The following is a 13,829-nucleotide window of genomic DNA, read 5'->3' as shown; positions in this document are numbered from 1 at the left end:
CCAGTGATAATAGCTTTATAGTAATCACTCTCACTATTTCTGAATTCACCCAGAAATTGGCATTTCATTACATTAAACGCTAGTTTTCTGCAGGGGAGCCCTGTCGACTCCCTGAAGCTATCTTACTGATCAAGTGCCATACTACTTGGATGTCATCAGTCGCAGAGGTTTTTAAGCCGACCTGGGGACCACGAGCCAGAACCTGGCCTCCTCAGAGAGGCGAAGGGAGCAATGGCCATGAACACTTACATTTAAAATATGTCACCTTGCCATCAGGCCTGGAAAGGGCCCAGAAAGGTAGGCAAATCAAAACATACCACTGTCTGGTTGAAAAATTGCAAGCTCACAAGCTTGCAAAAGAACTGCTCCCCAAACAAGCAAAACTTTGTTAAATTAACACCCCACTTGTTAGCTCCACCCCCCCTACCCCATAGGGGCAAGGAGGAACCAGCCTGGGTAGGTCAGGTCTCCACCATTGAGTTCTTTGAATAATGAAAACCACCGACCGAAGGGAGGGAGGGTGTCAGGGAGCCTCAGGGCTCGCCCAGGAAATGGCGTTTCATTACATTCAATGCTGGTGTTTTGCCTTAAGATTCTTAATAAAAACCTACTACATTCCAAAGGAATTTATATCTGCAAAATTGAGGTCTGTCCTCAAGTATATTAGTGTGTTGTTATATTTCAGTTGCCAGATATGATGATATGTGGGAGTTGATTAAAAAGCATGTACCAAATGCACGCTTGCTGGAGAATGTTAATGGTGAAGTGACGTACTCCCTTCCACTGTGTGACAGCCATGGTACTGATAACAGGTGAGCAAATATATTAGTTCAAAAGACAACATGTTAAAGTAAACTGTGTTTAATTATAAACAATAAATTACAAATCAAGCATTAAATGTAACTGGTGGGCCACTCAGTTGCTCCCTGAGCTATAGCAATGGGGCTGTTATTCCTTATGGAATTGTATCATTCTTTTAAGACCCACCCAAGCCTATTGTGAGCCATGACCAGAATCTGGTCCTCTACATACAGTGTGTGTGTGTGTGTGTGTGTGTGTGTACACACACACACACACATACTTGTATGTATAATATTTATATAATACAAGAAGATACATTGTGTTTGTGAGAGTACATAACATTGGTGTTCTTACATTCTTGCAAAGCCACTAACATGCATAGCGTTTCGGGCAACTCCTTAATCTAACAGATATATTTAATAAGAGGTATAGTGTAGCAAAATTTGAGTTCAACATAATAAATACAATATAAGTTAAGGAAATTATTACACTGGTGAAGGAAGTTGCAATTCATAAGGTAAGGGTGTCTTGAGGTAAGGGAAATTTGGGTTCAGAGATAAGATGAAAACTGAGAAAATACTCCACATAAAATATAACAGCTTTAAAACAAGCACCTGCTCGAAATAAAATGGCAACCCTAAGGAAAAGTTTACAATTATTTCTATGTGATATACACGCCATCTGTGATGTGCCAAACAGCTATCAGATGGCAGGTCATTCAGGGTCCCCATCAGCTGACCAACCCATTCAAAAAACATCCAAATTGAAACACTTTCCCAACACTCATGCAGAGGATGGTAACACAGGGAGTTGAGCACTGATCCCCAGGCTCATCTTGTCTCATATAGACCCATAATCATGTCCAGGGCCCCAGGAAGCTCATGTGGGTCTTAGACTCCATTCATTCAGGGTCCCCCTGAATGAAGCTCATTCAGGGTCCCCATCAGCTGACCAACCCATTCAAAAAACATCCAAATTGAAACACTTTCCCAACACTCATGCAGAGGATGGTAACACAGGGAGTTGAGCACTGATCCCCAGGCTCATCTTGTCTCATATAGACCCATAATCATGTCCAGGGCCCCAGGAAGCTCATGTGGGTCTTAGACTCCAGAGTAAGGATTCATCACGCTTATATGCAACCACTTACGGATCCTGTACATCCTTCAACTTGGATGTACAGCTTTGTTATCATCATGGCAGCTTTGTTATCATCATGGCAGCTTTGTTATCATCATGGCAGCTTTGTTATCATCATGGCAGCTTTGTTTACATATATCACACAGTTTATGAGCTCTGAAGCACTACAAAGTTGTTTATAACAATATAACACCTTGTTGTGATTCCAAGCATGTAAATTTTGTAATACAGTACTAAATTTAATAAATGTAAACAAAGTTGCCATAATTAAGAAAAGATGTATAGGTTTTATAAGTGGTTGTGTAAACCCTAGCCCAAGTGAGATTCCCTAAGGCTTAGCAGCCCACCAGTTAGTATGGCTACTAGGAGCTATCAAGGGGCTGACCAAGAAAATGGCATTCTTTTAACTAAACACTTGATTTTTCTCAGTTTTAGGATAACCTTTGATCCCCTGTAGGAAAGGGGATCTCAGAAGCCTGGTGTATCTTCCTTGGGCATGGCAATGTTGTATCAGCTCTTAGCTCTGGAGACTACAGCAGGGGGCCCTCTCCAGAAGAAACTGTACAAACAAAAAGTTCACTAGGAATCCTAGGGTTGATGCGACTTAAGTGAATTAATTACCAGAATATGTGTGACGCTATCTCAGTGCGGCTAGCTACAGGGAGCCACCAAGGCTTCCTTTCAGAGAGATTTCATTATAGTCAATGCTGTTTTTTCAGGCTGCCAGAAATGTTTGATGAGGTTGAAAAACACCTGGAAGAGCTGGGCTTCTCATCCCTGGAAATTCGCCCCACAAGTCTAGAAGATGTCATAATAGCACTTGGTGCCACCAGCTGTAATGTCCCTCCTAGCCATGATAGGTCTAGAGTGAAACCGATACCAGAAATTGATAGTAAGTTATTATTGGGCTATGGAGGATTCACCACAGTATTGTGATGATTTTCAATTCATAGTTTTCCTATTGATAAATGCACTTGAGTTTTTGCTATCAGAAAACCATAACTTGTCTGGAAATTTCATTACTATCAGAATACAGAACAACCCGGTGTTCCTAATATGCAAAAAAAAAAAACTTACTCTTTTATTAAAAAACACTTTCGCTGCCCAATGACGCATAGTTTGTCATGAAACCAAAATACGGAGTACAGTATTCCCGATGATGCAAATGGCGTCGATAATTTTAAAAAAATTGTAGAAATTCGATTTATTGTCTGAATACTATGGGATGTGTTTTAAAATGTGCACCAACTTCTGCCCATTCTTTGTATACCCCACGTGGCATCCTGACCCCGCTATATGGGTGCCCAACCACGTTGGAGGCTCAATGTTTTCGTGACGTGTGTGAGGGGTCACGATCTGGCCCTGTGGCCTGACAGCTGTGGCCTCCCTCCCCCACACCCCCCCCCCGAGCTGCCTGTTGGGTCGGTGACACATTCGACCCTGAGTCCTGCTCGCTGTGTTGCTTGTTCATGACTCAATTGACCCAGACTGATGATGATTTGCTTCGGGTGCAGTCAAGCACGCGCATTTCAGGGTAGGTTTGGGTTGTTGCAACACGCTCGGGTTGTTGCTTCCCTTGTCCGCCCCGAGGCTGCCCCGCTTTGTCTATAGGGACTCGGACTTGGGGGTGTTGGTCACTTCGGCCTTAGTTCCGTCCTCGCCCCCTCGTTTTTCCCCTTCGGTGGTTCATTCCGGCCCCTTCCCCCCTGCTTCCAGCCCCTAAGCGTCTGAGGGCTTCGGGGTCGGGCGGAGTTTAGAGGTTTCTGAGACTCGGGCAGTTTTGGGGGTTGCCCCGTCCTGGGTGGCTACGGAGGCATTCGAGTCTGTTCCTCCTTCCAATGCTCTGTGGTCTGACCAGTGGGCCCTTTTCCTTCCAGCTCTTTCGACTGCCCCAGCTTTTTCTTGTGAGGACCGGGGCTTTGGAGGACGACTCGGCCCCGGCCTGGTGTGTCGAGGCTCTCCGGGGACAGGGTAGGAGCTGACTTGGGGGCCTTGGGCTCCATTGGACCCCTGCCTTGATTTTCCGTCCTTCGGTAGTGAGGTTTTCCTTTCCCCCCTTTGCGTGCAATTTGGACTTGGGTTCTGCTCCTCCCCGGGTTCGGTTCTGTGTCCCTGTGGATTCTTCGGTTCTGTCTTTCCTGAGGTTTTTGGCTTTTCACATCTCTCCGCCTGAGGTGCAGTCGGCCATTGCGGCTTACCTCCTGCATGACTCGGAGTATGCCTCCATAATGGATCCTTCTCCGTTTAGGTTTGTATCGTCAGTTTCCTTACTGGGTGCGTTATGAGGTTCTGGGGTCGTCCTGGCTAGCAGACTGCCCTTGTTTTCGCTGGATGCTTTGGGACTCGTTCTGTCGTACCCGCACGCTTGAGTGGCGCGAGGCGTTGACGGTGGGTCCAGGTTTACCTGGGGAGGGGGGTAATTTTGAGCATCTTGATGAGTGTTTTTTCGCTCCTGCCCTTTTTGCAGGATGTTGGTGCAGTACAGAGCCATGTGCAGGTTCCTTCTCTGTCGGCTGCACTTGTGGCTCAGGACTTGCGAGCTCGTGGCTTTTTGGCTTCGGTCCTGCGTTTCTCTTCCCTCCTGGAGCTGTCTTCGGATTGGCTTGTGGAGGATGTAGAGGGGCTTGGGGACATTCCAGGGTCTGGCGCCTTGGTCTCAGCTGCTCGAGCGTTGTGTGCCAAGTTGAAGCTGTTAGCTCCGATCCTGTGAGAGGGGTTGCTGCGGATTTTTTGCCGCAGCGTTTCGCATGTCGACAGGCGGTCCTTGCTTCCTCTTTGGAATCCGCTTGGGCCCTGGTTCTTAGGTTGTCTTCTCCCTTTTATCCTCTGCTTTTTGGGGCTTCTGCAGTTGAGCGTTATATTCAGATGACTTCTACCACCTTCCGCCCTATGTCTGAGTTGTTTGTGCTCCGAGGAACCAGGGGGTTCCTTCTGGTGAGATTGTGCCAGGGCTCGCAGTTTCATTTGTCGGGGTAGGCCACAGGTGTCCGGTTCGCCACTGGTACCGCCTGCGGTCCTACCTGTGCCTGGTCAGTGCGGTGTTCACTCTGCGCACAGGTTGGGTTCTCGTAAGGGGCAGCGGCTCTTTCGTGGTTCGCCCCATTGACAGGGGGAGGGGGAGGCTTGCTCTGTTTGCTCATACCTGGTCTCATGATTTGTGGGCGTTTCGGGGCGTTTCTTGCGGCCTGCGGTGGCGTTGGGTGGCTCCTCCTCCTTCAGGGGGTTTGGGACTAATGGGGCAGGCTTCCTCTCCTGTGCTCTGTCGGGTCATCTTGGAGTGGGTGCGCTTGGGCGTGGTCGAAAGCGACGGTCCCTCAGGTGTGTTTCCCACCTGTTTCCAGTTCTGAAACGGCACTATGCTGACCTGCGGTTCATTCTGGACTTGTCCCGTCTGAATCCTTGGGTTTCTTACCCCTCGTTTCAGATGACCACTCTGTCCCAGGTCCAGCTTCTATTGGAGCTAAGCGCTTGGTTGGTGTCCCTGGACCTCAAGGACGTGTATTGGCATGTCCTTATTCATCTGGGGTTCAGGGACTGGCTTGATTTTGTTGTGGAGCATCAGTGCTACCGCTTTCGTTGTCTCTCTTTTGGGTTTAATCTGGCACCTGTCTGCCTGTCTGCATCTGTTAGGTGTGCGGTGTTGGCTTACCTTGACGACTGGCTGGTTTGGGCTCCCAGTCAGTACTCACCTAGTTGTACTCACCTAGTTGTGTTTCCGGAGGGGTCCTTGGATTATTGATGCTTGATTGGTTCGGCCAGAGGTGCGTCCTGTGTTGTTCGATTGCGCTTTTTTGCCGTTACCTGCGTACCTGTGTCTGGGGATGTGCTTTGGATTGATCCAGTTCCCCTCGTTCCCTGTTTCAGGGCTCGAGGTCTCCCAGGTTGTCCACAGAGTTTTTAAGTCTTCCAGCCTGCGGTCTATCCTTGCATCCATGCTGTTCGGATGTCTGCAGCTTTCCTTGCTGTGTTGGTGATGTTTAGGGCTCATTTCGGGCGCAAGGATTTGAGGGTCGCACAGGTTCCTGGCCGCCCGTTCTTTATGCGCGTGTCTGCTCCTGTGCGTTCTTGTTGCCTTGGGTCGCAGGTTGCAGTGCGGAGTTTGTGGCGGCCGCCTCCCGGGTAAGCCCTTTCTTTTCCTTCTCTTTGGGTATGAAGCTCCAGGGAGCCGTAGGGGCTCCCCACAGAAAACCAGCATTGAATGTAAGGAAACGCCATTTTCTGGATGAGCCCCTGGAGTCTCCCTGGCAACCCTCCCTCCCACCGTTCGGCGTTTATTTTGCAGTTGGTTGAAGCTTAGCTTCCGAACTTGATGATAGGCAGCTGGCACGGTGAGGTCCAGGGCTCCCCTCTCCACCACTCGGGGCGGAGAGGGCTGCGCGGACGATCGGCGCGGCAGTAAAGCGTGATGTTTGCTGGTTTCCTTGTTTCCTTGGGATTGTAGGAAGTTTCGACCTCTCTGTTCGGTTTTTTGTTTTAGTTTTTTACCATGTGGGGTTTGTTTTGTTATGCCTACCTTTCTGGGTGCTTAACCCTGGTCAATGGCAGATAAGGAAAACCCCAATCACACGGGGGTTTTCCAGGGCCATTGCTCCCTGAAACCTCTCTGAAGGGGCCAGGTTCTGGCGCTGGTCTCTGGTAGGTCTGAACTCCTTAGCTAATATCCCGGTCTAATATAACATACATTAGCCCGATAAGCTCCAGGGAGCCATAGGGGCTCCCCACAGAATATGGTGTCTTATTACATTCAACTGCTGGCTTTCTGGGCGAGTGCTGGAGGCTCCCCGGCAACCATCCCTCCCTCCAGTCGGCGATATTTTTGCGATTTTTTTTTATATCCAGCCTCAGAACTGGGGCGGGGATCGCTGACGCGAGGGTCTGGGGCTCCCCGTTACCCCTCCTGGGGAGGGGGGGAGCTGCGCAGACATGCGGCACGGCTCGTATGATGTCATGCTTGTTTGCTTGTTTTTCTTTTCGGGAGTTCTATTCACTCGTTTGACAATTTTCGTTGTTAACCAGAATAGGGGGTTTGTTTTGTGGTGCTTACCTCTCTGGGTGCCTGTCCTGGTTGATGGCAGATATAGAATGCTCCAAATCACATGTGCATTTCTATGGGCCATTGCTCCTCGTGCCTCTGTGAGGGGGGGCCAGGTTCTAGCTCGTGGTCCCTAGTAGGCTAGAACTCCACCCCACATCGACTGATGCAAAATAGTTAGGGTATCCATATCAGCCTATAAATAGCTCCAGGGAGCCTCCGGGACTCAGTCCAGAAAATGGCATTTCATTACATTCAACTGCTGTTTTTATATTTTTAAATAGCTTATGGGTACAGATAGGATTAAGTAGGATTTTAATCTTTATGGTAAAATGATAGCTTTCATTTACACACATCTTCATTGATATGTCAACCTGCTGTTACCAGTTCTCCCAGAAAAAGAAAATATAAAGAATATCTTCAACTTCAAGCCAGAAAAGACACAACAAGGAGTTAGACTGGGAATGCAGAAATTTTCAGCCTTAATCATGAAGCGACTTTTGCACCATGGAAGAGACTGGCGTTTCTACATTCAGGTCAGCTGCCATTTCATGAATGAGATTTTTACCGTATTTGTGAATTTTTTTATGAAATATTGAAATAAAATTTTTGTTGTTAAATGTGCAGTATATATAATATAATAATAAAATAATGTTTATTTAGTGAAAGTACATACAAAATGAGTTACAAGCAGAATGTTGAATTTCTAGATGGAGCTAGTACTGTACTAGGTGCCATTGTACACATCAGCCTGGTATAGCTCCGGGGAGCTTAAGAGGCTCTCCACAGAAATTAAACTTAAAATTAAGACTTCAAACTAATTGAGATCAATATAGGTTGCCTTTAATTTCTCCAAGAGATAACATTCCTTCAAAAACCCACTTACAGCACAATTGTGCCCTGTAAATTAATCTTGACTATTTGGATGTGATAGGCAGCAGCATTTGCTTATAACAAATTGTCATTCACTATTATATGAAATGTTTTTACTTGGATATCTAAGATGTTCAATCAAGAGAAAGTTGAGATTCAGCAGGATCAAATTGATTTCAGATGCTTGTATTACCCCTTGTGTTCATGACCCTGGCAATGATTGGATCAAAGTGTCGGCCAATACACAAGGACCCAGCTCCTCTCGCACTAACCCCCAGAATGTATAGTCCACCCATTACTGCATTTACCAGGTGAGTTATAGTGACCTCACTGTCTAAACATACCCACTCTACACCCATCTTGTCCTCACCCACCCTGCTGCATCCCACTGTCCTCACCCACCCTGCTGCATCCCACTGTCCTCACCCACCCTGCTGCATCCCACTGTCCTCACCCACCCTGCTGCATCCCACTGTCCTCACCCACCCTGCTGCATCCCACTGTCCTCACCCACCCTGCTGCATCCCACTGTCCTCACCCACCCTGCTGCATCCCACTGTCCTCACCCACCCTGCTGCATCCTACTGCCCTCGCCCATCCAGCTATAGCCCCAACTAGCCTACTTTCCCTGTTGTACCATTATGGAATGAGTGTTTCAAGTCACCACCCAGTGGGCACCTGTGCTTAAAGGGAGCCAACATTACGTAGTAAACAGTATGTAACTTCGGTCACTTTCAACCAGTGTTGTCCACCAGACAAGAGTGATGAGTGTAGTCATGGGAACCATCATTGGAGAAAGTTTTTCACTTTATTTTGGAGTAGTGCTGCCATAAGACTACCAAAACAGTCTGGATGCCAAAATGTTATGACTACTTAATATTTCTAGATTACTCCATTTTTCCCCGCTATCAATTAGTGATTTTATTCATTTTTTGCTTTTAAAAGCTATCAGTCAGGATTTGCTAATAGGTATATAGAGTATATTACAATACACATAAATATTTAATGAAATATCAGAACGTTGGATCGTGCATTAAAGCCAGTAGCTGAAGAGTTCCTTCAGTTATCTATTGGGAGGAATGAGAGTGGAGGGAGCTGGTCCACCTGTCCCAGTATTGTTGCTGACACCAACCCAGGACTTCCTCTCTGTAATATTTCTGCTTTGGTAAGGAATAGTAAATACGGTTTAGTATTACTTGAATTTAAAATACTGATGAATAAAGAAATACTTATATTTAGATATAAAATAATTTAAATATATAGTAATTTCAAAATACAATATATGAGTATCTTTTGTAAACACTGTATATAAGAAATGGAAAAAATCAATAATGAAAATTACATACGATATGTTAAATGTGAATATTAGTGTTTAATAAATCTTTAAACCACAATGACCAATTTAAATATTTTTATACTTTTAATTCTAGGACGTTTCATCACTATGCCAGTGCAACGATGGGCGGTGCATTGTTGATGCATCAAACCAACCAAGGCTTAATGACTGGTTGTTAGGGACTAGGTGGCAACACGTCCGGAACAGGTTAATTGACTCCACCTTTATACTCTCATACATGTGTCGTAAACTAAATTAAGCTTTCATAAAATTAAGTCCAATAGTGTGTAAGGAAGTACATTTGAGAAATACTAAGTGAGGTTATATGTTGGATAGGGTAGTTGCTGGTAATTGGAAGCTATACAGTGTAAGATTGATTTATGTCACTATATACAGTAATTGTAATATCTCTATACAATATCTGTTTTCCCATTCAATTTTCTTTATATGTGGTCCACATGCATACAGTACTTTCATATAAATTCTCAATCCCTTGCATAAATTTTCTATGGAGAAACTTTGAAACTTGTCAGTTATTTTTAAATTTTGTTGGTTGCTGCTTTAACCACTGTGATGCTCCAACCGAGAAATCTCGTTCTGAGAGTTGTACTATTCTTTTCTGTGGGGAGCTCCTACGGCTCCCTGGAGCTTAACAGGGCTAATATATATTTTATTAGACCGGGACATTAGCTATGAAGTTCAGACCTACCAGGGACCAGTGCCAGAACCTGGCCCATTCAAAGTGGTTGCAAGGAGCAATGTCCCTGGAACCCCCCCCCTGTGGTTGGAGGTTTTCCTTATCTGCCATCGACCGGGGTTAGGCCCTCAGAAAGGTAGGCATAAGAAAACAAACCCCACATGGTATGAAACTAACAACAAAAACCGAACAGATAGGTAGAACTCCCTACAATCCCAAGGAAACAAGCAAATGTAACACACTACTGCTGCGCTGCTGGTCTGCACAACCCTCCCCTTCCTGAGAGAGGGAGTGGGGGGGGCCCCAGACCTCACCACGTCAGCTGCATAGCACTCTAGTTTGTGAGCTAATTTCAACCGGGATTGATGCTTCTCTGGCCTCAGTTTCCTAGGCAGTGTTTGCCTTCGTTGCACTCACTGCCGTGTTTTTGTTTTGTGCGGTGGCCAGGTGTTCCTCATCAGTACCGGGGCTGCATGCGCTTAGGGGCTTCCTTCCCTAGGCACCCTGGGAGTACTGCCCCTGCGTGACAGGATTATCTTTCCTGGTGTGTTCGGGAACCATTCCCATAAAGGTTGTTGCTGCTCGGCATTTGCCTCGCCCTTGTGGTCAACTGGGGCTTAGGGCCCTTGTTTGGCCTTGGGTAGGGACTGGTATTGTGCTGGTTAGGGTGTCAAGGTGTTGAGCGACCTGCTACCTACGCGGCGACTGGTTCCTGTTGCCTCTGGGGACGGTGTACTTTTGCTGGGTTTTTCTTTAGTTTTTATTTCATTTGCCTGGTGGGGTCTGCCTAGTGTGGCTATAGTTCTACTGGTAGTGTTTGATGGCCCTCTGCTAGGACCCCGTGATTGTACACATCACAGGGGGTTTTCAGTGTTGGCATCTATCCCTTGTTAGCTTGGGTGTTAGCTGGTTAGCAACACCTTGCCCGGGCTTCCCGTAGCAGTCAGACTACGGGCCCTGGAAAACCCTGTTTGGGCTCGATGGACCACTGGATGTGTCTTCCGGGTTCCAACCCGTCTTGTGCGGGTTCGTTGGTTGCTGTGCCCTTGTCTTAGGGGGTGACAGTCGCCACTTTTACCTCTGTTATGCTGCCTGTTGGGTCACTGACACCTTGACCCGGAGTCTTGCGAGTTGTGTTCTCTGCTTGTTCTCCAGTACTCTCCTGATGTTCTTCCTGTTCAGAGTACAGGCAGCATCTGCGTTGCAAGCTTGGTTTAGGTTGCTGCAATGCGCTAGGTTGGTTTCCCACCTGGATGTCCCCGGGGATGCCCCATTTTGGTTAGGTGCTGTTCGCCCCTTTTCCCTCCCACTCCTGATCGTCTGCAGGTTTTGGGGTCGGGGCAGGGTTTAGTTGGTGCTGAGACTCGGGCGGCTTCGGGGGCTGCCCTGTTCGGGTTGGGGACGGAGGTTTTCGAGCCTGTTCCTCCTGCCAATGGAAGGTCCAGATAGACAGTCAACCCAACCACTTCTTTCCTGTATTATCTCTGTCTCTATCATTAAAACTAAGTAGATTTGTTATACAGGATCTTCCCGTTCGAAAATCATACAGCCTGTCCGTTAATGTGTTATTACTCTCTTAGACATTTAACCCATTTGGTTTTAACTATTGTTTCTAGTGTTTTGACTACCACACTCATTAATGATATGGGTCTATAATTTAGAGGTTCCTCTCAACTAAAATTTGTATAGATTGGTACTATATATGTATTGGTTATAGATCTTTATAGACTGGTGTGCAGGGTGGGTGTGAAGGAATCATCTCGGCCATGGTTGTGGTTTTTCTGGGCCTGGTCAGTTTCTGCATGAGGGTATGCTGCAGGCATTTGTCACTGCAGCTTTGTGGGGCACAGGTTTGCTCAGGGGTTGTCAGCTCCCTGATGCTGTTCCTTCTTTTTGGGGGGTTGTGATCATTTCCTCTACTCAGCCCTTGGCGAGTTCTCCTTTCTGTTTTGATTTCTGTGATGAGATAGCACCAGGGAGACAATTTAGAGCTTTCCCAGAAACCCAGCTTTGAATGCAATGAAAGGCCTCTATTTGGTGGGTCTGAGGCAACTCCCTGGACCAGCCTTTACCCTTCCAGGTGTGTCAGTTTTCCTTTTGGGCAGCTCTTGACTGAGGCATCTCACTGATCCATGAGTTTTCAATGCTGCAAACTAATGGTGGCCAGTGGGAACTGGCCACCACTTTACTGAATGACCTCATTTACAGAATTGTTGACTTATCTTGCTGTTGTTTTGTTTTGCCCTACCTTTCTGATGGCTGCTGTCATGATGATCACTGATCTACTCCCTGCATCTGTGAGGGAGGCAGGGAGGGGGGGAAGAGAACCAGGTTTTGGCTTCTGATACCCGATAGGCTGTTAATGACTTGCATGTGCTGGTGTAACTGGATAGGTGAGGAGCTAATCAGAGTGGCTAGCAACAAGCAGCGACCTCAAACTCACAAGAAGGAGGAGTTTCATTACATTCAATAATTTTATAATAATATAAATTTTAGGTGCAAAGTTTGCTGCAGTATTCATAGTGTTGAGTAATCATAATTTTCTCTTTATGTACCAGTGAGAGACATGGAGGTGTAACTCTTGGCGTGGAGGATCCTCGTATGGGCATTAATTCATCAGGTGCAATGGTTTGGTATGAAAACTCTGGCTACCATACACTTCCAGCCTACATCAACATGTTCAACAATGCAAGACTGCGCAGACTTTTGGGAAAGATTACTCAATCACTACAGTTAATAAACCAATTGCTTTCTCCAATTATGGCTTTGGAAGTATGTCCTTGTAAGTAAGATTATTTCTGTAAGATGTTTAATATATAATATATATATAATAATTGTAGTTGAACATGCAGCGTAAACTTAAATGTTATACAATTCAAACCATCAGAATATGATTGATAAGCACTCTGATAAATTGAGTAGTCATTTTTAAAACTATTGAATGTAGGACAAATCTATTAATGTTCCAAGCACAATGTGTTGTAATGGTTGGTACACACTCCTCTTATGCAAGATGACCTGGGTTCAAATTCTGCATAGGATTAGCCAATTGGAATCCTATAGTAATTGGGGATCCAGATGTCAAACAATTTGCAGATCATGAAGAAATCTTTGGAACAGGGTAGTGGAATTGAAGCAGCATTCTGGGCCATCCAACTTACATGCCTTACCCATGGATCACAGTATGCTTAAAACTAACACAACCTGGAGTGTGCCCAAACTCAAAGCATTGAGAGACCGAGTTGATACCCAGTACAAATTTTACATGTTACCCGTATACACTCTGATGTAGATAATGGAATTTTCCAAATTCCCCCGTCAAATAAACAATGAAATCATAATAATGTAATATATTTATGCAAATCTTTAGAGCAGGATGGTGGGATCAGTCTAGCATCTTGGGTGACTGGGGTGACCCAGGATGCTAGTTAAATTCCTGGCCTCCAAAGGTTTTCTCATAGATATATTACATTTTCTGTGAGGAGCCCCCTTCAGCTCCCTGCAGGAGCTACCGGGGCATTAGGCTAAGGAGTTCAGCCTACGGGGACCACGAGCCAGAACCTGGCCCCCTCAGAGAGGCACAGGGAGCAATGGCGCTGGAAAACTTCACCTATGGTTCAGGGTTTTCCTTCTCTGCCATCGACGGGGGTTAGGCACCCAGAAAGGTAGGCATAACAAAACAGACATGGTAAGAAATTTGCAACCGAGAACCGAAGAGAGGCAAAACTCTCTCCAATCCCAAGGAAACAAGCAAACAAGCAAATGTCACAGTCGTGCCACTCGTCAGTGCAGCCATCCCATTCCCAAGAGGGGGAGGGGGGAGCCCCGGACCTCCTGCACCGGCTGCCTAGCACTCCAGTTCGTCAGCTAGTGTGAACCGGGGCAGACGTCTTCTCTGGCCTCGCTTTCCATGCAGTGTTTGCCTTCGTGGTGTCCTCTGTGGTGTCATT

At 46.3% G+C, this 13,829-nt stretch overlaps 1 protein-coding gene across 1 annotated transcript in view; it reads left to right on the top strand.

Annotated features, from left to right (window-relative positions):
• Nucleotides 1–13,829, top strand: part of LOC123758342 (uncharacterized) — a 219,446-nt gene that overhangs the window by 167,234 nt on the left and 38,383 nt on the right. The window contains 8 exon segments of the mRNA XM_069323046.1: nt 686–812; nt 2,661–2,833; nt 7,361–7,509; nt 8,027–8,157; nt 8,864–9,011; nt 9,277–9,389; nt 12,438–12,589; nt 12,592–12,661. Of these exon segments, the coding sequence (XP_069179147.1) occupies nt 686–812; nt 2,661–2,833; nt 7,361–7,509; nt 8,027–8,157; nt 8,864–9,011; nt 9,277–9,389; nt 12,438–12,589; nt 12,592–12,661 (1,063 nt within the window).

The sequence above is a fragment of the Procambarus clarkii genome, chromosome 11 (assembly GCF_040958095.1).
Source record: "Procambarus clarkii isolate CNS0578487 chromosome 11, FALCON_Pclarkii_2.0, whole genome shotgun sequence".
Taxonomy (NCBI): domain Eukaryota; kingdom Metazoa; phylum Arthropoda; class Malacostraca; order Decapoda; family Cambaridae; genus Procambarus; species Procambarus clarkii.
Note: the sequence above shows the minus strand (reverse complement) of the source record. Positions and strands in the feature narration are given on the sequence as shown.